Source organism: Bos javanicus, chromosome 10 (genome assembly GCF_032452875.1).
Source record: "Bos javanicus breed banteng chromosome 10, ARS-OSU_banteng_1.0, whole genome shotgun sequence".
NCBI lineage: Eukaryota > Metazoa > Chordata > Mammalia > Artiodactyla > Bovidae > Bos > Bos javanicus.
In genome coordinates, this window is record NC_083877.1 from 19,829,537 (window position 1) to 19,852,350 (window position 22,814).

The 22,814-nt window shown below is 38.7% G+C and overlaps 1 protein-coding gene across 7 annotated transcripts in view; it reads left to right on the forward strand.

Moving 5' to 3' along the window:
* Positions 1 to 22,814, forward strand: part of NEO1 (neogenin 1) — a 240,569-nt gene that overhangs the window by 84,238 nt on the left and 133,517 nt on the right. For all 7 annotated transcript variants that reach the window (XM_061430300.1, XM_061430303.1, XM_061430297.1 and 4 more), the window contains exons 4-5: positions 1,140 to 1,293; positions 16,108 to 16,244. In XM_061430300.1, coding sequence (XP_061286284.1) covers positions 1,140 to 1,293; positions 16,108 to 16,244 — 291 coding nt within the window. The remainder of the gene's footprint in view (positions 1 to 1,139; positions 1,294 to 16,107; positions 16,245 to 22,814) is intronic.

Below are 22,814 nucleotides of genomic sequence, written 5' to 3' on the forward strand. Positions count from 1 at the left end.
GGAGGAGGGTTCAGAATGGGGAACACATGTATACCTGTGGCGGATTCATTTCGATATTTGGCAAAACTAATACAATTATGTAAAGTTTAAAAAAAAAAAAAAAAAAAAAAAAAAAAACTTAACAGTAGAAAGATGGTACTGATGAACCTGTTTTCAGGGCAGCAGTGGAGACTCAGACATGGATAACAGACTTATGGACACAGTGGGGGAAGGAGAGGGTGGGATGAATTCAGACAGTAGCGTGGAAACATATTCATTCAGTTCAGTTCAGTCGCTCAGTCATGTCCGAATCTTTGCGACCCCATGAATCGCAGCACGCCAGGCCTCCCTGTCCATCACCAACTCCCACATTACCATATGTAAAACAACCAGTGGGAAATTGCTTTCTGATGCTGGGCACTTAGGCTGGTGCTCTGTGATACCTAGAAGGGTGGGAGTTGGGAGGAAGATTCAAGAGGCTGGGGACATGTGTATACCTATGGCTTATTCATGTTAATGTGTGGCAGAAACCAACACAATATTGTGAAAAATTATCTTCCAATTTAAAAAAAAACTAGAACTATCACCCCATCTAACAGATAACCCTATCTTCTACCCCAGGAGTATGATCTTTTCATATGCCTGTAAGAGGGTGACTCTATAAAGTGTGAATACACATATAGTGGTAGCTTGATAGTTGCACCATTGTAGAAATTAAAGGAGTGACTGTCTCAGTGAGCAAGTTAAATAGATGAAGCTCAAAGATTTTTAGAGGTAGCATATAGGTATAGGGAAGGAAAAGAAAGGAAACCTCTTACAATATCTCTGTGAGTGATGAGGATACTAAGGTCCTGAGCTTGCTCAGTCTTTTTCATATTTGTACCACTTATGAAGTATTTTCCTTATGTTATCTTTTAAAATGAAGGGGGTTCAAGTCAGATTTCACTTAGGTAACTAGTAAGGACACTGAAAGCAGGAGCTATGACTTAAACATGTTTAAGCCTCCCAGAGAGCCTTGGACAAAATTGTGTACACGGGAATTATTAAGAAATGCTTGCTAATTTAAATGGAATTTTCCTGTCATTTTTGCTTAAACTATTTCGTTGTATAAAGCCACACAGACTCTTAAACATTTTCTTTTGTTTTAATTTTGTTTTCAGATCCTGGTGCCACATCAAACTTGGTATTTTTGAAACAACCTTCTTCCTTAATCAGAGTCATTGGTCAGAGTGCAGTGTTGCCATGTGTTGCTTCAGGACTTCCTACTCCAAGCATTAGATGGGTGAAAAACCAGGAGACAGTTGACACAGAAAGGTAACATTGTCTGCCTAAAAGCCTTTTTCAGCCTTGGCTTGTGACTTGGTCTAATCTTAATTGAGACTATTGATTAATTTTAAAAAGGTTATCTCTTTTATTTTTATTTAAACACATCATGACGCTTATTTATCATTCTTGAAATATGTTTATATGCTATATATGATTAGGATGTTTAAAGAATGCTTTTAAGATATTAAGGGATAATTATTCCATTGGTTCTTCTTAGCTTAAGGCCCTAGGATTTCCTTCCTTAAATTGTTGCAAGAGTTTCTAATGCTGACTACCTGAGATGTCTAACTTACTCTCATATGCATTTTGTCGATGATAGTTTTTTCCTTTACTTAAACAGTAAAAGAAAATGTATTCCTCATTTTTTTGTTTTTGACTTTTAGGGTCATACCAGCTTCCTTCTATGACCTCAGATTTTTCACCTTACACATAAGCCTTTTCTGTTGACATCGACCATCACCCTATTTTCCCTCCCAAACACTGTCATTACTTCCTTTTGTTGTTGTTCAGTTGCTAAGTCACGTCTGACTCTGCAACCCCATGAAGTGCGGCATGCCAGGCTCCCTGTCCTTCACTGTCTCCTGGAGTTTGCTTAGATTGTGTCCATTGAGTTGGTGATGCTATCTAACCCTCTCATCCTCTCCTGCCCCCGTCTCCTTTTTTCTTCAATCTTTCCCAGCATCAGGGTTTTTTTTCCCAGTAAGTCGGCTCTTCGTATCATGGGGCCAGAGTATTAGAGCTTCAGCATCAGTCCTTCCACTGAACATTCAGGGTTGATTTCCTTTAGCATTGAGTGTTTTGATCTCCTTGCTGTCCAAGGAACTCTCAAGAAGCTTCTCCAGCACCACAATTCAAAAGCATCAATTCTTCGACTCTCTGCCTTCTCTATGGTCCAACTCTCACATTCGTACATGATTACTGGAAAAACCATAGCTTTTGACTATATGGACCTTCATCAGCAAAGTGATGTCTCTGCTTTTTAATATGCTATCTAGAGTTGTCATGGATAAATGTCTTCCAGGAAGCAAGTGTCTTCTAATTTCATGGCTACAGTCACCATCAGCAGTGATTTTGGAGTCCAAGGAAATAAAATCTGTCACTACTTCTACTTTTTCCCCTTCTATTTGCCATGATCAGGCCAGCTTTTTCACTCTCCTCTTTCACCTTCTTCAAGACGCTCTTTAGTTCCTCTTCACTTTCTCCCATTAGGTGGTGTCCTCTGCATATCTGAGGTTGTTGATATTTCTCCTGGCAGTCTTGATGCCAGCTTGTGATTCATCCAGCCTGCCATTTCACATGATGTACTCTGCACAGAAGTTGCATAAGGAGGGTGACAATATGCAACCTTAACATACTCTTTTCCCAATTTTGAACCAGTTCATTGTTCCATGTCCAGTTCTAACTATTGCTTCTTGACCTGCATACAGGTTTATCTGAAGATAGGTATGGTGATATTCCCATCTCTTTAAGAATTTTTCACAGTTTCTTGTGGTCCACACAGTCACAGGCTTTAGCATAGTCAGTGAAGCAGAAGTAGATGTTTTTCTGGAATTCCCTTGCTTCCTCTATGATCCAACGAATGTTGGCAATTTGATCTCTGGTTCCTCTGCCTTTTCTAAATCCAGGTTGTATATCTGAAAGTTCTCAGTTCATATATTGCTGAAGCCTAGATTGAAGGATTTAGAGCATAACCTTGCTAGCACGTAAAATAAGCACAATTGTAGGGTAGTTTGAACATTCTTTGGCATTGCCTTTCTTTGGGATTGGAGTGAAAACTGACCTTTTCCAGTCCTGCGGCCACTGCTGAGTTTTCCAAATTTGCTGATCTATTGAGTGCAGTACTTTAGATTTTAGATAGCTCAGCTGGAATTCCATCACTTGCACTAACTGTGTTCATACTAATGCTTCCTAAGGCCCACTTGACTTCACATTCCAGGATGTCTGGCTCCGGGTGAGTCGCCACACCATCATGTTTATTCAAGTCGTTAAGATCCTTTTTGTACAGTTCTTCTGTGTATTCTTGCCATTTCTTCTTAATCTCTTCTGCTTTTGTTAGATCCTTACCATTTCTGTCCTTTATTGTACACATCGTTGCATGAAATAGTCCCTTGATATCTCTACTTTTCTTGCAGAGATCTCTAGTCTTTCTCATTCTGTTGTTTTCCTCTATTTCTGTGCATAGTTCATTGAAGAAGGCCTTATCTCTACTTGCTATGCTCTGGAACTCTGCATTCAGTTGGATACATCTTTTCTTTTTTCCTTGCCTTTCACTTCTTTTCTTTTCTCAGCTATTTGTAAAGTCTCCTCAGACAGCCACTTTGCCTTCTTGCATTTTTTTTTCCCCTTTGGGATAATTTTGGTCACCGCCTCCTGTACAGTGTTATGAACTTCCATCCGTAGTTCTTCTGGCACTCTGTCTACTAGATCTAATCCCTCGAATCTATTCTTCACCTCTGCTGTATAATCATAAGGGATTTGATTTAGGTCATACCTGAATGGCCTAGTGGTCTTCCCAACCTTCTTCAATATAAGTCTGAATTTTGCAATAAGGAGCTCATGATTTGAGCCACAGTCAGTCCAGTCTTGTGTTTGCTGACTGTATAGAGCTTCTCCATCTTTGGCTACAAAGAATATAATCAGTCTGAATTTTGGTACTATCTGGTGATATCCACGTGTAGAGTCGTCTGTTGTGTTGTTGGATGAGGGTGTTTGCCATGACCAGTGTGTACTCTTGACACAACTCTGTTAGCCTTTGCTCTGCTTCATTTTGTACTCCAGAACCAAACATGCCTGTTATTCCATGTATCTCTTGACTTTCTACTTCTGCATTCCAATCCCCTGTGATGAAAAGGACATCTTTTTTGTTGTTAGTTCTAGAAGGTCTTAGATCTAGTAGATCTTCACAGAACTGGCCAATTTCAGCTTCTTCAGCATTAGTGGTTGGGGCATAGGCTTTGGTTACTGTGATGTTGAATGATTTCCCTTGGAAATGAGCTGAAATCATTCTATCATTTTTGAGATTTCAAGCAAGTCCCAGGTGGTGCTAGTGGTAAAGAAACCATCTGCCAATGCAGGAGACATAAGAGACATAGGTTCTATCCCTGAGTCAGGAAGATCCCTTGGAGAAGGAAATGGCAAACCACTCTAGTATTCTTGCCTGGAGAATTCCATGGACAGAGGAGCCTGGTGGATTATGGTTCATAGTGTCACAAAGAGTTGGACACAACTGAAGTGAATTCCCATGCACGCACTGCATTTTGGACTGTTTTGTTGACTATGAGAGCCACTCCATTTCTTCTAAGGAACTCTTGCCTAGAGTAGTAGATATAATAGTCTTCTGAATTAAGTTTACCCATTCCTATCCATGTTAGTTCACTGATTTCTAAGATGTTGATGTTCACTCTTAACATGTCCTCCTTGACCATGTCCAGTTTACCTAGATTTATGGACCTAACATTCCAAATTCCTATGTAATATTGTTCCTTACAGCATCGTACTTTACTTTCACCACCAGACACATCCACAACTGAGTGTCGTTCCCACTTTGGCCCAGCTGCTTCATTCTTTCTGGAGCTGTTAGTAATTGCCCTTTGCTCTTCCCCAGTAGCATAGTGGATACCTTCTGACCTAGGGGCTTGTCTTCTGGTGTCATGTCATGTTGCCTTTTCATACTGTTGATGGGGTTCCTTATCATCCTGTTCATGGGCTTCTTGTGGCAAGAATACTGGAGTGGTTTGTTATTCCCCTCTCCAGTGGACCATGTTTTGTCAGAACTCTTCAATATGATCTGTCCTTCTTGTGTGACTCTGCATGGCATGGCTCATAGCTTCATTGAGTTATGCAAGCCCCTTCACCCCAAGAATGCTGTGATCCATGAAGGGCCATTTACTTCCTTAGGTAATAGATTTTTTTTTTTTCAGTTGTGTTCTGGTAAGAGAACTGGGTGGTGGTGATGGAGGTGGTGGTAGTTCCATATGATTTATTTCCATAACAAAGTCATCTTGTGCATTGTAGAATGTACAGTAACATCCCTGGCCTCTGCCCATGAGATGCAGTAGCACTCCCAAGTTGTGACAACCAAAAATGTTTCTAGATATTGCCAGATACCTCTCAGGAGACAAAATTATCCCCAGTTGAGGACCATTTTCCCGGAGCAGTGCTGTGCAATGGGAACATGATGAAAGCCACAAAAATAATTAAAAATTTTCTGGAACACATGGCACTACTAAATACAATAATTTATACAATGTACTGGTTAAAGTGAAATTTAGTTCTACCAAAACAATAAAGTTTGTGTTTAGTCCTGCTTCATATCCTACATTTACATTTCCTCAGTCAGTCTAGCCACATTTCAAGTGTCAGGAGCCACATGTGGCTGGTGGCTGTTGTTTGGATAGAGCAAGTGTAGAGCTTCCCAGTTGACTAATTTAGCGTAAGCAGGTAATCTTAATTTGTGTAGTTCAGTAAACAAGATACGGAAAGGAGTATCTGTCTAGTCAGCTTGGTGATCAACCTTTACTGATCAGTGGGGATGCTAGAATGCAATCAGATTGTTCCTCACATGTTCCATTAGCCAAACTGATAGCACCATCTTCAGTGTCACCTGATTTCTTACTGAACACCTGTCCAGTCACCAACTTCTGCCTATATTTTACTCCCTTTTCCCCCACTCTTTTTTCCAGCTAAATATTATACAAGGAATTCCTAAGACTTTAAGGGAATTTTTTTAAACCTACACTAACTGAAAACATGAGGAACCTTAAGATAGGGTATATACTGGCACAAAGACAGAAATATAGATCAATGGAACAAAATAGAAAGCCAAGAGATAAATCCATGCACCTATGGACACCTTATCTTTGACAAAGGAGGCAAGAATATGCAATGGATTAAAGACCATCTCTTTAACAAGTGGTGCTGGGAGAACTGGTCAACCACTTGTAAAAGAATGAAACTAGAACACTTTCTAACATCATACACAAAAATAAACTCAAAATGGATTAAAGATCTAAACTTAAACCAGAAACTATAAAACTCCTAGAGGAGAACATAGGCAAAACACTCGCCGAAATAAATCACAGCAGGATCTTCTATGACCCACCTCCCAGAATATTGGAAATAAAAGCAAAAATAAACAAATGGGACCTAATTAAACTTAAAAGCTTCTGCACAACAAAGGAAAGTCTAAGCAAGATGAAAAGACAGCCTTCAGAATGGGAGAAAATAATAGCAAATGAAGTAACTGACAAACAACTAATCTCAAAAATATACAAGAAACTCCTGCAGCTCAATTCCAGAAAAATAAATGACCCAGTCAAAAAATGGGCCAAAGAACTAAATAGACATTTCTCCAAACAAGACATACAGGTGACTAACAAACACATGAAAAGATGCTCAACATCACTCATTATCAGAGAAATGCAAATCAAAACCACAATGAGGTACCATTTCACTCCGGTCAGAATGGCTGCGATCCAAAAGTCTACAAGCAATAAATGCTGGAGAGGGTGTAGAGAAAAGGGAACTCTCTTACACTGTTGGTGGGAATGCAAACTAGTACAGCCACTATGGAGAAGAGTGTGGAGATTCCTTAAAAAACTGGAAATAGAACTGCCTTATGACCCAGCAATCCCACTGCTGGGCATACACACCGAGGAAACCAGAATTGAAAGAGACACGTGTACCCCAATGTTCATCACAGCACTGTTTATAATAGCCAGGACATGGAAGCAACCTAGATGTCCACAGCAGATGAATGGATAAGAAAGCAGTGGTACATATACACAATGGAGTATTACTCAGCCATTAAAAAGAATACATTTGAATCAGTTCTAATGAGGTGGATGAAACTGGAGCCTATTATACAGAGTGAAGTAAGCCAGAAAGAAAAACACCAATACAGTATACTAATGCATATATATGGAATTTAGAAAGATGGTAACAATAACCTTGTATACGAGACAGCAGAAGAGACACTGATGTATAGAACAGTCTTTTGGACTCTGTGGGAGAGGGAGAGGGTGGGATGATTTGGGAGAATGGCATTGAAATATGTATATCATATATGAAACGAATCGCCAGTCCAAGTTCGATGCATGATACTGGTTGCTTGGGGCTGGTGCAATGGGACGACCCAGAGGGATGGTACGGGGAGGGAGGAGGGAGGGGGGGTTCGGGATGGGGAACACGTGTATACCCGTGGCGGATTCATGTTGATGTATGGCAAAACCATTACAGTATTGTAAAGTAATTAACCTCCAATTAAAATAAATTTATATTAAAAAAAAGGGTATGTAAATGTTAAGCTCTTAGAGTAGAAATTTTAATTGGCTACATGTTAGAACAAAGTATCAGGAATAGGACAGCTGAGATAGGTTATTTTTAAAGCTTTTATATTTTATCTTCGTAGAAGTACATTCTGAAGACAAACAATAAGAGTTTGATTTCTTATATAAGAAATAAAAGTGAGAATTTCCATGATTCTCATTTGTTTATTCAATAATTATTCAACAAATATTTATTAAATGCTCTTTATGTTCGGCCCTATTCAAGGTACAGGAAATAGAGTAGTGAACCAAATAGATTTTTTGCTCTTAGAGAGTTCATATTCTAGTGGACAAGAGTCAGGCAATAATCATATGAACATAAAATTTCAGTTTATAATAAGTGCTGTGAAGAAAATTAAGACAAATTTAGTAATTTCCTAGTTACATTACTTTGAATTTTAAGGATAAATAGAAGATTGAGTAGACTTTCCCATCCTGAGTTCTGTAGGCTTCTCAATGCTTCAGTTATGTGGTAGAAAAGTCTGAGAAGCATTGCTTTGCCATACCACTGTCTCAGGAAGCTTCAGAAGAATATAAGAGCAAGACAGTGCTGGTGTTCTTCACACTGGTGTTTCCAGACCCAGGCACAGTACTTGGCATATAATTGGGTAGGAAGAGGGCGACCAATGTATTTTGGTTGAATTTCTGAATGTAGTATAGGAAAATGTAAGTAGGTGAATGGAACACCGTGCTTCAGGTTAGATACAAGTGATTATTCAAAGTATCCTTGTTTCTGCCAGTCTTATGAGATATGTAGATGGATCTTAGTTAATAAATTATGTAGACCTCAAATTAGAAAGAAATTTAGAAATTGAAAGAAAAATGTGACTAGAAATCTAGATAGTAACCGGGCTGGCTCTAGTGAAAAGGAAAAACCAAACAAATTATTAGACATCCTTCTCAATTATTCATCTTAAGAACTAGTTAAGAATATTTCAAAACATGTCCATGACTTTTATAAGTGTGTTAAGAATTGATATATTTGGTTAATCTTTTGATCACATTTGTTTGGATCCAAACCAAACATAGCTATTGAAGTGGGGGTGGTGGTAGAAATGTATCCCATTCATTGAGTAGTTTTATTTGAAAGGGAGAGAATTCAGAAAATACAAATGCTGAAGTGCACGGTGACTGACAGCAAAATGTAATGTAGTAATTAAATAATGTTATGTTTTAGTGAAATGATAGATTAGAACTCAGCTGCAAAAGAAACAGGTTATAGTTATAAAATGCTTAATGTTAGATTACAATTGACAGTAGTAGAAAAATTAGATTGTTTAAAGGACAAGTGGAAGACTTCCATTTCTGGGAAGATTGAGTAGTATTTTCCACTGATCTTCCTGTTGCATACAACTGAAAACTCTGGACATTACAGGTAGAACACATGTAAGACTCTGAAAGGTAGAGAGAGGAAGGGACCTTAGACCTAAGAAACAACATGATGTTTTAAGTTCCATGGGTTTTGTTTTTACCTTGTATATCCCAGCTTGAGCTGAAGAAGCTGGTAACCTGCAAACACCACTAGGCACAAACAAAAATGCACCACCAAAGTGTGTTTTCTCTAGGCAAAGGACCAGAGAGGGGCAGCAAGATAAAAACTACTTCACCTACTCTAATCAGTCCTATTCCAGCCAAATACCACATAAAGAACTGTGACCCCGTCCTCTCCAATGCCAGCAAAGGCCTAGTGGGATGCCGAGACTTCTGCCTTCACCAGGTTGTGATGAACCATCCTCCCTGCTCTATGGTGTCAGAGGCTAAGTAGAGAGCCAGGACTTTCATCCCAACCAAGCAGTATTGAGGCCCCCACCCCTGCTGTGTCAGTGGAGGCGCCTGGGGAGCCTGGACTTTTATCCCACCTGGCAATAGAGACACTCTTTGCCAGCTTCCCTTCTCCACCAGGGTGGTATCGAAGGAGGCCTGTGGGGAGTCAGGACTTGCAGTACCTTGTAATGTCAAGCCCTCTCTCTTCATGGTGTTACTGGACGCCACGTGGGGAACAGTAATGAGGCACTCTTACTGCACCCAGCCAGAGAGCAGGCTCAGTGGCAGCGTAATGAGGAGCCAGGACTCTCAGTCCTGCTAAGGCATGATGTGGAGTCCCCCTTCCCCCTCAGGTGTCAGTCAAGACTGAGAGTGGAACCTGGACTTCATGAGGTAGCACCTCCCCTTTCCACTGGGTGTCAGAAGCAGCCACCTGCAAGCAAAAGGTTTAGTAAGATCCAGAATCTTATAACATAATGCCCCAAATATCCAGATGTCAATGGAAAATTGCTCATCAAACCAAGAATGAGGAAAATCTCAAATGAGAAAAGACAATTTATGCTAAAACTGAGATTACAGGTCTTTGAATTATGTAAGAAAGATTTTTAAAGCAGTTATCATTAAAATGCTTCAACAAGGAATTATGAATACATTTGAAATAAACAAAAAACAGAATATCTCAAGAGATAAATAGTCTCTTCAAAGGAATAGAAGATTTAAAGAAGAACTAAACAGGAAATTTTGAACTAAGACAATAAAAACTACAACAAAAAAACCCCAGCTCATTAGATGGGCTAACAAGAGACTGGATGGGATAAAGGAAAGAATTAGTGGACTGGAAAAAAAGGGAGACAACACAAGATGATCGATATTAGGGCTGAGCCGGGGTTGCCACTACAGACCCAGCAAACATCGAAAGGATAATAGGAGAATACTATAAACAACTACTAGTCATGTAGTCCAGTAGTCATGTATGGATGTGAGAGTTGGACCACAAAGCAGGCAGAATGCCGAAGAGTTGATGCTTTTGATCTGTGATGCTGGAGAAGACTCTTGACAGTCTCTTGGACAACAAGGAGATTAAACCAGTCCATCCTGAAGGAAATCAACCCTGAATACTTATTGGAAGGACTGATGCTGAAGCTGCAATACTTTGGCCGCCTGATGCCAGGATCTTTTAGAAAAGATCCTGATGCTGGGAAAGATTGATGGCAGAAGGAGAAGAGGGTGACAGAGGATAAGACGGTTGTATGGCATCACTAATTTAATGGACATGAACTTGGGCAAATTTCAGGAGGTGGTGAAGGACATGGAGGCCTGGCGTGCTGCAGTCCATGGGGTCGCAAAGAGTCAGACACGGCTTGGTGACTGAACAACGACATAAACAATTGTACATCACATAAGTTTGATTGAGACAAACCATTTCCTCTAAAACGCAAACTACCATATCTAACTCAATATGAAATAAGTAGTCCTCTTAACTCTTAAGGAGATTAAATTTGTAATTTTTAAACTCTCCCCAAAAGTCTGCAAGTCCACATAGCTTCACTGGAGAATTCTATCAGTGTTTAAAGAGTTAGAACCAATTCTACACGGTCTTTCTGGAAAATGGAAAGAATTGGAGCTAATATTATATAGTGAGAATTTTATTATGCCTCACATTTTGGGTGCATGTAAATTCTGTGTTATCTTACCTGGGAAACACTGAACAGAGGAACCTGGAGGGCTACAGTCCACGAGGTCACGAAAGAATGGGACATGACTTAGCAACTTAACAATAAAATTAAAAACTTTTGCTCTGTGAAAGACCATGTTAAGAGGATGAAAAGATAAAGCTACAGATTTTTTGTGGGGACAAAATATTTGCCAACCATGTATCAAACAAAGGAGGAGTATCTAAAATGTGTAAAGGTATCTCAAAACTCAGTGTTTAAAAAGTATATAATTCAGTTAGAACGTAGACAGAAGAGTTAGTTCAGTTCAGTCACTCAGTGGTGTCTGACTCTTTGCGACCCTGTGGACTGCAGCATGCCAGGCTTTCCTGTCCGTCACCAACTCCCGGAGCTTACTCAAACTCATGTCCTTTGAGTTGGTGATACCATCCAACCATCTCATCCTCTGTCATCTTAGATAGATGGTTCACCAAACAAGATGTACAGATGGTAGATAAGCACAGGAAAAATTGCTTAATATCATTAGCCATTAGGAAGTGCAAATTAAAACCACAGCTTATCACTGCATACTTCAAGAGTGACAGTGCCAGATGTTGTCAGGTATGTGGAGAAACGAGATCACTCTGGCATTGCTGGTAGGAATGTGAAGTGGTGCAGCCACTCAGAAGAGCTGTTTGACAGTTTCTGAAGAAATTTGTTGCAACTGCCATATCACCTAACATTTACATTCTTGGGCATTTATCCCATCGAAACGAACTTACGTTCAGACAGAAACCTGCACATGTATATTTATAGCAGCTTTATTCATAATACCCCCAAACTAGGAACAACTCAGCTGTCTTTCATTGAGTGAAGGATTAAATAAACAATGTCTATTCATACTCTGAAATTACTGTTCAGCAATAAAAGGAATAAACTATTGACAATTGCAACAACCTGGATGAATCTCCAGAGAATTATGCTGAGTGAAAAAAGCCAATCCCCAGAGGTTGCATACCATGTGACTATCTATGTAACATTCTTCATGAAATGCAAAAATTATTGAAGTGGAGAACAGGTTAGTGGTTGCCAGGGGTTAATGAGGAGGTGGGCGAGGGAGGGAGGTGGATATGGCTATAAAAGAGCAGCAGGAGGGATCTTAGTGATGGTGGGAATGTCAGTCTCCTAGTTACAGTTCCACAAGATCTTACTGTTGAGGAAAACTAAGTAAAGGGTCCGTGAGATCTCTCCGTATCATTCCTTGGACCTGCATGTGAATCTACAGGTATCTCTCAAAAGTTTAAAGAAAAAAAGCAAATGAGTGTGTATGTAAGATTAGCTTTCTCCTACCCTTCCTCAACTGCTGTTTTAGAGGAAGAGGTGTCTAAGAAGTTCTTTTGTGCTCTGGATATTATTTTCCATTCTCTCCAGTACTTTTGTAAATCCTCTTTTCAGATGGTTACCTGTCTTTTGTCTTTAAAAAAGCTCACCTCTCTCTCACTCAAATAACAACACAGAAAAACCTACATTAAACAAGTCATTTTCCTTCTGCATTCCCCGTCACACTTAAGAGTCTTTTTTGACGTGTGTTTCTTCCTAAGCTTTTCTGTCCAGTCCGTCTGTCATTTTACCTCCTAAACATCTCTGAAATTCATGCCTGTTGCTAACACCTTATTCCAAGGTGCTGTTGACTGTCACATCATTTACTTCAGTAGCCTCCTTTTAACCCCACGTATACTCTGGCCTCATTCCAAATGCCCTTGCCGTAGCAGTCTTTTCAAAGCCCAAGTCTTAACTACATCATTGTCAACTTCCCACCCACTTTTAAAGATGTTTAATGGACTTCCATTTTTTTCAAGTTAAGGATTCAGATTCTTTTTTTTTTTTTTAAGTATTCAGATTCTTAAAATGGCTTTCAGAGCCTTGTGTGGTCTGGCTCCATCCTCATATTTTTGCTTTTTTAATTCTTATATCTGGCCACATTGGTGGTTTTTGGATCCCCACACTGTGATCCTTTCTTTCACAATCCTTTGCATGTGCTAGACTTTCTTTTTGAAATCTTTTCCTCCCCTTCATCATTAGTTAGTTCCTATTCATTCTTCAGATCTCAGCTCAAAGGTTATTTTTATCAGTGAAATTTCTTTCTGATTTTCTGACAGATTCTTCTGGTATACCATTGTGTCGTGAAAGTCGCTCAGTAGTGTCCAACTCTTTGTGACCCCATGGACTATAGCCCATCAGGCTCCTCTGTCCATGGAATTCTCCAGGCAGGAATACTGGCGTGGGTCACCATTTCCTTTTCCAGGGTAACTACCCTACCCAGGGATCAAACCCAGGTCTCCTGCATTACAGGCAGATCCTTTACTGTCTGAGCCACCAGGGAAGCCCATAACTCTACGTTGTGTAGAGTTACCATTTTTTATGTCCGTCTTTCCCTCTAAATTGCATGACAGCACTGATTTTGTTTTTGCTTGCTTCAGTATACCAGCTGTTACCTGACATACATAGGGATACCAGTAAATAATGAATGAATGAATGAATAAATCCCTTTCTTTAACTTCATCATCCAACTTTTCAAAAGAGTGGCCATTATTTCATGCCTTCTCTTTACCCCTGTTGTTACTGCCGTGATTCATCCTTTTCTCTTTAAATCCATTACAATGACTTTACAACTTCTACTTGTTTCTTCACTAAATCTGACCATGTTATTAATCTGCTCAAAAGCCTTTCCCTTTGGCCAAAGACATAGGTCTTAGCACACCATGTTCTCCTCAACTGACCCCTGGTTACTCAGAGACACATATGTAATACACTCTTATGTCTAGCAGTGCTCAGTTTGGGTCCGTTGACCATGAATACTTCTCCACTTACTGTTTCTGTTGACTGCATCTTTGAATTTTGGAGCTTGAATTCCTTTGTACTGTAAGCCACCATATGTTACATGAACAACTTAAATCATTTCTGAGAAGCTGTTGGACATTCTTCCTCCCAGACTTCTTTTAAGGAAAGTAAAATCAGCTGCGTTAAGAAAGTCTGACTTCCACTGTTCTTGTACTCATGGCAAATATGAGGCATAGCAAGTACCAGGAATGTTTCTTAGTATAATTATTAGATATAAATTACTATACCTCAGTTTCAAAAGTACTAACTAGTGTTTCAAATTATGTTCCACTCAGCTGGGTATCATATGTGTGTAGGGCTGATTTCCCCTTTATGAATATTGTTTTCCATTTATGAAACATAGTAGTGAATTTGACCAGTAAAATATGCTATGCTATGCTAAGTCACTTCAGTCGTGTCCGACTCTGTGTGACCCCACAGACGGGAGCCTAGCAGGTTTCCCCGTCCCTGGAATTCTCCAGGCAAGAACACTGGAGTGGGTTGCCATTTCCTTCTCCAATGCATGAAAGTGAGAAGTGAAAGCGAAGTCGCCTAGTTGTGTCCAACTCTTAGCGACCCCATGGACTGCAGCCTACCAGGCTTCTCCGTCCATAGGATGTTCCAGGCAAGAGTACTGGAATGGGGTGCCATTGCCTTCTCCAAGTAAAATATAGGATATTAGTTTTTGTAAATTTGTCTTGTTTTGTGAGATACCCAAACCTTGTTTTATCTCTGTTTCTTTTATCCTAGTCACTCTTTCTTGCTTTCTTCCGTTATATGTTGTGTAGCTTCTCTATCACATGAAGTTGTAATTAGAGGGTGTAATTAATAGTTCACATTGGAAGGCCACTTGATAAATTTAGTCATGATCTTTCAGAGTATTTCTTAGAGAAGTCACCACATCTGATTCTGGTTTTCCCGTTGTGGTACAGAAACTTAATCTTGCCTGTTGGATTCAGGAAGACTAATTACTCAAATTCACAATGTACTAAAACTTAAGCCAGTACAGTGCTTTACTTACAATGAGAATTGTTTTAAGCATGGCCCAGACTGAATAGTGATTTCCTCTGATTTTTCTTCCCCATCAGGAATTCATATGAAAAGCCAAATTGTAATCAGAACTATTTTGTTGAGCATAAATACAGACAGGAACTATAACAGTATTAAGATCTATGAGAAAAATCTGCCTGTGAAAGCCAGTTAGTTAGTTACAAAACCTTAAAGTAAAAGTAAAATTGTAACTCTCCAAAATCTTCAAATTTAACTAAACTTATTAACTTTATAAAATTTTCATCAGAATATTGATTTGTGATTTCTTCCTTGATGTTACAGAATGATTCAGCTTTCCTTTTAAATATTCTTTTTGAGAGAGAGAGAAAGGGAGGGAGGGAGTGGGACAGGAAATGAGATTTTCTTGTGGTAGCTATTTCACTTTCCAGTGATTACTTCAAATAATGTATATATAACATACTACACTGTTACAGATAGAAAAATTCCTTTATAAAAATACTTTACCTGTACAAAAATTTAAAAAATATATATTCTGTTTAAATAGACTTAAGTCATGTAGAGTTGGGTCAGTAATGTTTAGCATCCTTGCTGATAATGATGTGATGGTGGCTAGTTTGTGCCCAGTTGCCACACCCAGGAAATTGCTGTCAACCATTCTTCTCTCTCCCTTCCCTTCCTCTTTTCCTTCCTTTCCTAGCCAAGCTATCATTGGAAACTTTCAGTAGGCTCTGTGACCCCGTGACTTACTGTTTCTAATCTGACATGTTGCCCTCTCTGTTAGTCATTTGAGTGTGGCATCACTGTGCTGGTGTGACTCACAGTGTGAAACCAGACTTCAGAATGACACAATTTGGGGAAAAAAAAAAACTAGGTGGAGTGGGTAAGCAGGGATGGATTGTGGGGAGTGGAATTGGTCACAACAGTGGTATCCCTTTGGGAATAATTAGTGTCAGAGATAATTCATTGTAACATTTTGATTTGTATTTATGATACTTATGCATGTAAAATATGAGCAAAGTAAATTGGACTAAATTAAATTCTGCTATTTTACATTGGTCTCAGTCCTTCTGTAGCTGTATAAATAATATAAGTGTTTTATCTGTTTTATTTCGAGAGTTTTTCAGGTATCATATTTCTCGTTCTGAAACATATCAATATTTCTAATGCAGCTCTGGAAGGTTGGTATTGCTGGCAGGTGGTAGTCTGGAGATCAATGATGTCACCGAGGATGATGCTGGGACTTATTTTTGTATAGCTGATAATGGAAATGAGACCATTGAAGCTCAAGCAGAGCTTACAGTACAAGGTACGCAAATATTTCTTGTATAAATTTTAAAAATACTGTTGTACTTTATGGTTTTGCTAATTGTTAAACATTAATGTAGAAGAAGCAAATACAGCATACTAGTTAGAAGTCTAAGCTTTAAACCAGGCTGCTTGGGCTCAAATGCTGGGTCTTGTATTTCCTAGCTGTAGAACTATAGGAGATTTACTGCTCTATAATAAGAGTTGTCTTCAGGATCAGAAGAGTAACACTTATAAAACTCCCAGAATGGTGACTAGAACATGGTATAAGCTCAAAATTAGTTGTTGTTATCTGTAGTATAAGGAAGAGAAGGGTGCAGTCTGGGGCATCTAGAAGATTACTTTTCTTGTCTCAGAATGCTTTATCTTCTCTGACCAAGAACCACATATCCTAAGCATTGGTGTTCCCACCTTTCAGGTGAATAGATCATCCAGTAAGGAGTCTGCTGTGGTTTTGAATGTAACACGTTTGATTTTATGATTTTTTTTTTCTTTTCAACTAATGCTGACCATCAGAGCATCTCCCTTATAGGTTCTGTGATTCGGAAGTCAAAGAAAATGACCATGGCATATACACATAACCTCACCATCTTCCTTGCTCTTCCTCCATCTGGAAATGTACTGTCAGAGGAACATTTGCTCTCCTATGATTTGTCTGCACATATTTTTTTCAAATAAAAATCTTGAAGACCTCTGTTACTATTAGGGAAATCCAACACTGCTTGGATTCGTGGAAGTATACGTTAGCTCATGACATTCAAGTTGTCTCCAAGTGTATTATACTTGATAGAATGCTCCCTGCTGTGTGGTTTAGGGTAGTTTCATGGTTTATATAAAAGTCTTTCTCTTGGTACATTTTGTGGGTTTCAGAGTGGGAAGTAGTCACATTCCTACTCTGATTGATAGGAATTGAGGAGCACACTGGGGCTCTATGCTGGCAGAGGCATAGAATGTTTATATTCTCTACTGCCATCTGTGGGTGGACTTATAACCTCTGAAAACCAAAAGAGCAAGTCTTAGAGTTCATGTAACTATTACCTCACTTGAGCTCAGCCGTTGCTCTGGCTAGATGGAAAGTAGGTTTAGACCAATCGTAGAATGACCAGTTTATTTCTTTGCCTCTATATGGATGGTACTGGACAAATAAAATATTAGTGAACTCCATCTTATTTGGAACTCCATCTCATTTACTCTACAGACTATAAAGTTAGTAGAAGAAAGTATAGGAGGATAACTTTGTCACCCAGGAGCAGGAAAAGATTATTTTAAATAAAATTTTGGACGCAGAAATCATGAGGCAAGACATTGATGGCTTGGATCATGTCAGATAAAGCATATTTTAAACATTCAGATGATGAAGAAGAAATGAGGAGCAAAGGATGGGTTAAATATTTGGGTAAATCTAAGTGGATGTTGACTATGTAGAATGATAATGTTAAATGGGATTTAAAATAGAATACACACACATGTAAGTCGGGAGTAAGGATGTGGAGTTAGTCTTCTAAGATTCTTAAAATGTCCAGGAAGTGGTAAAAGTACTATGTTATATTAGAGGTTTGATATTTGCAAAACTAATACAATTATGTAAAGTTTAAAAATAAAATAAAATTTAAAAAAAAAAGAAAAAAAAAATAAGGCAGGGATGTGTCCTGCAATCTTTGTGGGAGGCTTTGAAAGAACAATAGAAAAATCTAACTATAACAAGATAATAGAAGAAGAAAGTAGAAATAAAAAGTTCTCCAAAAGAAGATAAGAAAGGAAAGGAAAAGGAACATAGAATAAGGTGGACTAAGAGAAAGCGAACAGTGAAATGGTAGACTTTTCATATTATTAAGAGTTAATATAGAAGGAAAATAAAACGATTCTAAATATGTATTGTTGTTATTCAGTTGTTCAGTCATGTCCGACTCTTTGTGACCCCACGGACTGCAGCATGCCCAGCTTCTCTGTCCTTCACTATCTCCCAGAGTTTGTTAAAACTCGTGTTCATTGAGTCAATGATGCCATCCAACCATCTCATCCTTTGTCACTCCCTTCTCCTCCTGACCTCAATCTCACTGCATCAAGGTCTTTTTCCAGTGAGTTGGCTCTTTGCATTAGGTTGCCAAAATATTACAGCTTCAACTTCTGCATCAGTCCTTCCAATGAATATTCAGGGTTGATTTTCTTTAGGATGGACTGATTTGCTAGTCTTCTCTAGCACCACAGTTCAAAAGCATCAATTCTTTGGCACTCACCCTTTTTTATGATCCAACTCTGACATCCCATACACGACTACTGGAAAAACCATAGCTTTGACTAGATGGACCTTTGTTGGCAAAGTGATGTCTCTGCTTTTTAATATATGCTGTCCAGGTTTGTCACAGCTTTTCTTCCAAGCAAGTGTCTTTTCATTTCATGGCTGCAGTCACCATCAGCACTATTTTGGAGCCCAAGAAAATAAAATCTGTCATTGTGTCCACTTTTTCCCCATCTATTTGCTATGAAGTGATGAGACCAGATGCCATGATCTTAATTTTTTAAATGTTGAGTCAGCTTTTTCACTGTCCTGTTTCACCTTCATCAAGAGGCTCTTTAGTTTCTCTTCACTTTCTGCCATTAGGGTCGTGTCCAGGCAAGAATACTGGAGTGGGTTGCCATTTCCTTCTCCATGGTATCTTCCCGACCCAGGGATTGAAACCAGGTCTCCTGCATTGCAGGCAACTCTTTACTGTTTGAGTCACCAGGGAAGCCCAGATATATATTACCTCATAACATAATCTCAAAATAGGAAAGGCAGAAACTAATAGAACTACAAGAAGTAGACTAAACAAACCCACAGTCCTAAGTGGTAGATTTTAATACACTTCAGTAGTAGATAGGATATGTAGAACAAAGCAAGTAAATACAAACAAAATAAAAACTGCAAACCGTCATAATACAAAACTGAACAACACAATTAACAAAGTTGACTTAATTGACATTTTTTAAATATTGCACCAAACAAATGAATAAACTATTTTTATAAGTGCCTATGAAACTGTTATTAAAATATGCCATATACTGATCATAGAACAAATCTTAACAAATTTAAGAAAATGGAAATTCTATGGATTTGACCTCCGTGGAATTAAGATTGAAATTAATTACAGAAGTAGGGGCTTCCCTGGTGGCTCAGACAGTAAAGAATTTGCCTGCAATGCAGGAGACCTGGTTTTGAGCCCTAGGTCAATAAGATCCCCTGGAGGAGGGCATGGCAACCCACTCCAGTATTCTTGCCAGGAGAACCCCATGGACTGGCAGGCTACCAACCATAGGGTCGCAAAGTGTCGGACACAACTGAAGCGACTAAGTATGCAGCACGCAGGGGATGCTTAGAGGAAATGTACAGTCTTGTGTGTGTTCAGTTGTGTTCTGTTCTTTACGACCTCATGGACTGTAGTTGGCCAGGCTCTCTGTCCATGGAATTTTCCAGGCAAGAATACTAGAACAGGTTGCCATTTCCTACTCCAGGGGGTCTTCCAGACCCAGAGATCCAACCCGTGTCTCTTGTGTCTCCTGCTTTGGCAGGCAGATTCTTTTACTACTGAGCCACCTATGAAGCTCTTACTTAGTACATATATTAGAAGGGAAGAAAGGCTGAAAGTTTAGTAATTTAAATATTCATCTCAATGAATGGATAAAAAAGATATGTATATGTATTAATATATATGTGTATATGTATACACACTCAGCCATAAAAGTATGAAATAATACCATTTGCAGCAACACGGATGAACCTAGAGGTTATCGTACTAATGGTAAAATGGTGAAATCAATCAGTCAGAGAAAGACAAATATCATATATCACTTATATGTGGAAGCTAAAATGATAAAAATGAACTTACAAAAGACTCAACAGATATAGAAAACAAACTTATGGTTACAAAAGGAGAAAAGAGGGGTGAATGATAAATCAGGAGTTTGGGATTAGCAGATACAAATGTACTATACATAAAACAACAGGGTCCTATGGTATAACACAGGGAACTATATTCAATATCTTGTAATAAACCATAAGGGAAGAGAATATGAAAAAGTGTATATATATATAACTGAATCACTTTGCTGTACACCAGAAACTAATACAACATTGTAAATCAGCTATATTTTAATAGAATGCATGCATAAATAAATATCTAACTCAAAAAAAGCTAAAAGAGAAAAGAATAGCAAATATAACCCAAAGAAAACAGAAAAAAGAAAGTAATCATAAGAACAAAAATTAATGAAATAGAAAGCAGACGTTCAAAATAAGGTGTTTCCACAAAGGCAAAAGTTGGTGCGTGTAGAGAATAACAACTTTGATAAACCGTGAGAAGACTTATATATAAATTGACAAGATCTTTATTTAGACCAAGAGTCAGCAAACTACACGCTATGGACCAGATCTGCTAACTCCTTATTTTTTGCATAGCCTGTGAACTAAAAATAGTTTATATGGTTTTAATGGTTGAAAAATATCAGAAGAATAATATTTAATGATACCTAAAATTTTATGAAATTCAGATTATACTGTCCATAAATAAAATTTTATTGGCACAAAGTAACACTCATGTATTGACTATGGGTGCTTTCATGCTATAGCAGAGGATTTGAGTAGGCCCACGGAGCCAAAGATTCTCACTGGTCCTTTTCAGAAAAACCTTCGACTTCTGATAAACTCTATACAGAACTATAGATTAATAGGTAAACAAAGACAGATAAACCAGTAGAAAATGGGCAAGACTTGAACCTCACAGATCTCCATGCCTTGCATGCTCAGTCACTCAGTCCTGTGGACTCTTTGTGACCCCATGTGCTGTAGCCCCTGGCTCCTCTGTCCACAGAATTTTCCAGGCAAGAATACTGGATTAGGTTTCCCACTCCAGGGGATCTTCCCACCAAGGTCTCTTGCATTAGCAGTTTAATTCTTTACCACTGAGCCACCTGGGAAGCCCTCACCAGGTGGCTACTAAACATTTGAAAAAGAGGTTGTTGGTTTTGGTTTTCAGAGGAATGCAAACAAAAATTAAAAGACGCTTACTCCTTGGAAGAAAAGTTATGACCAACCTAGGTAGCATATTGAAAAGCAGAGACATTACTTTGCCAACAAAGGTTCGTCTAGTCAAGGCTATGGTTTTTCCTGTGGTCATGTATGGATGTGAGAGTTGGACTGTGAAGAAGGCTGAGCGCTGAAGAATTGATGCTTTTGAACTGTGGTGTTGGAGAAGACTCTGAGAGTCCCTTGGACTGCAAGGAGATCCAACCAGTCCATTCTGAACGAGATCAGCCCTGGGCGTTCTTTGGAAGGAATGATGCTAAAGCTGAAACTCCAGTACTTTGGCCACCTCATGCAAAGAGTTGACTCATTGGCAAAGACTCTGATGCTGGGAGGGATTGGGGAAAAGGGGACGACAGAGGATGAGATGGCTGGATGGCATCACTGACTCGATGGACGTGAGTTTGAGTGAACTCCGGGAGGCCTGGCGTGCTGTGCACAATTCATGGGGTCACAAAGAGTCGGACATGACTGAGTGACTGAACTGAACTGACTGAACAATACTGGGTATTGGCTAGGATGAGGAACAGTTGGGATGCTAATATACTGCTGTTAGGACAGTACATTGATTTAATCACTTTAGCTCTAATGCTATTTGGCAGACTCTACCTAAAACTGCAGACAGACTTGTTTCAGGATACAGTGGTTGTATTCCTAGGAGTATACTCATCAGAAGTATATAAATATATGCATCTAAAAACATGCACAGTGTTGTTCACATCAACTTTATTCACAGTGAATCAAAACCAGAAACAATACTAGAATAGGAAAATAGTGCTCTAATCATATGATGGCATGTTGCCAGCAATGAAAATTGGGAGTCCAGTGCTCAGCAGATTGATAAATCTACAAATATCATTGAAAGAAGAAAAAACCAGGCATGAAATAATGCATACTTTATGATTCCATTTTTATAAAGTTCGAAAATAGGTAGAACTTATCTGTCATTTTAGAAGTGAAAATAGTGATTATTTTTGGACAGGGGTAGGGTAGTGACTCTTGTACAGTGGAATTTCTAGTGTGTTAATATTCTGTTTCTTAATGTAGGTGGTAGTTACAGTAATTCAGGCTGTAATGTTAATGTATGTCACATGAGATCTTTTTTGTTTACAGATAAAAAGTCACGTACAAAAATTTTTTGGAAAATTTAATTTTGAATCTTGTCCCATAGCTGAAAATATTTGTTTCTTTTTCTGATGGGAAAGCAATTATGTGAAATGGTTTGGGGTTATATATATATAAATATTTATTTATATAGTTATTTTTGTATTTATAGTCATACCTGTCTGATTTCTGTTGTTTTTTAAAAGGTTATAGCTACAGGAAATGCCATAGTGAGTGTTAATGCAGAAAGGGTTATAAGTTCAGTCTTCATCTGTTAAATATTTCAAATTTATTGTTTTATCGTTAACTCCTGGGATTTCTACACATGCTGTGACGTGAATTAGCCCACCGTGTATTTCCTGTCATCTTAGATTGTTGATAACACTTAAAATGGGTCATGAGTTTTAT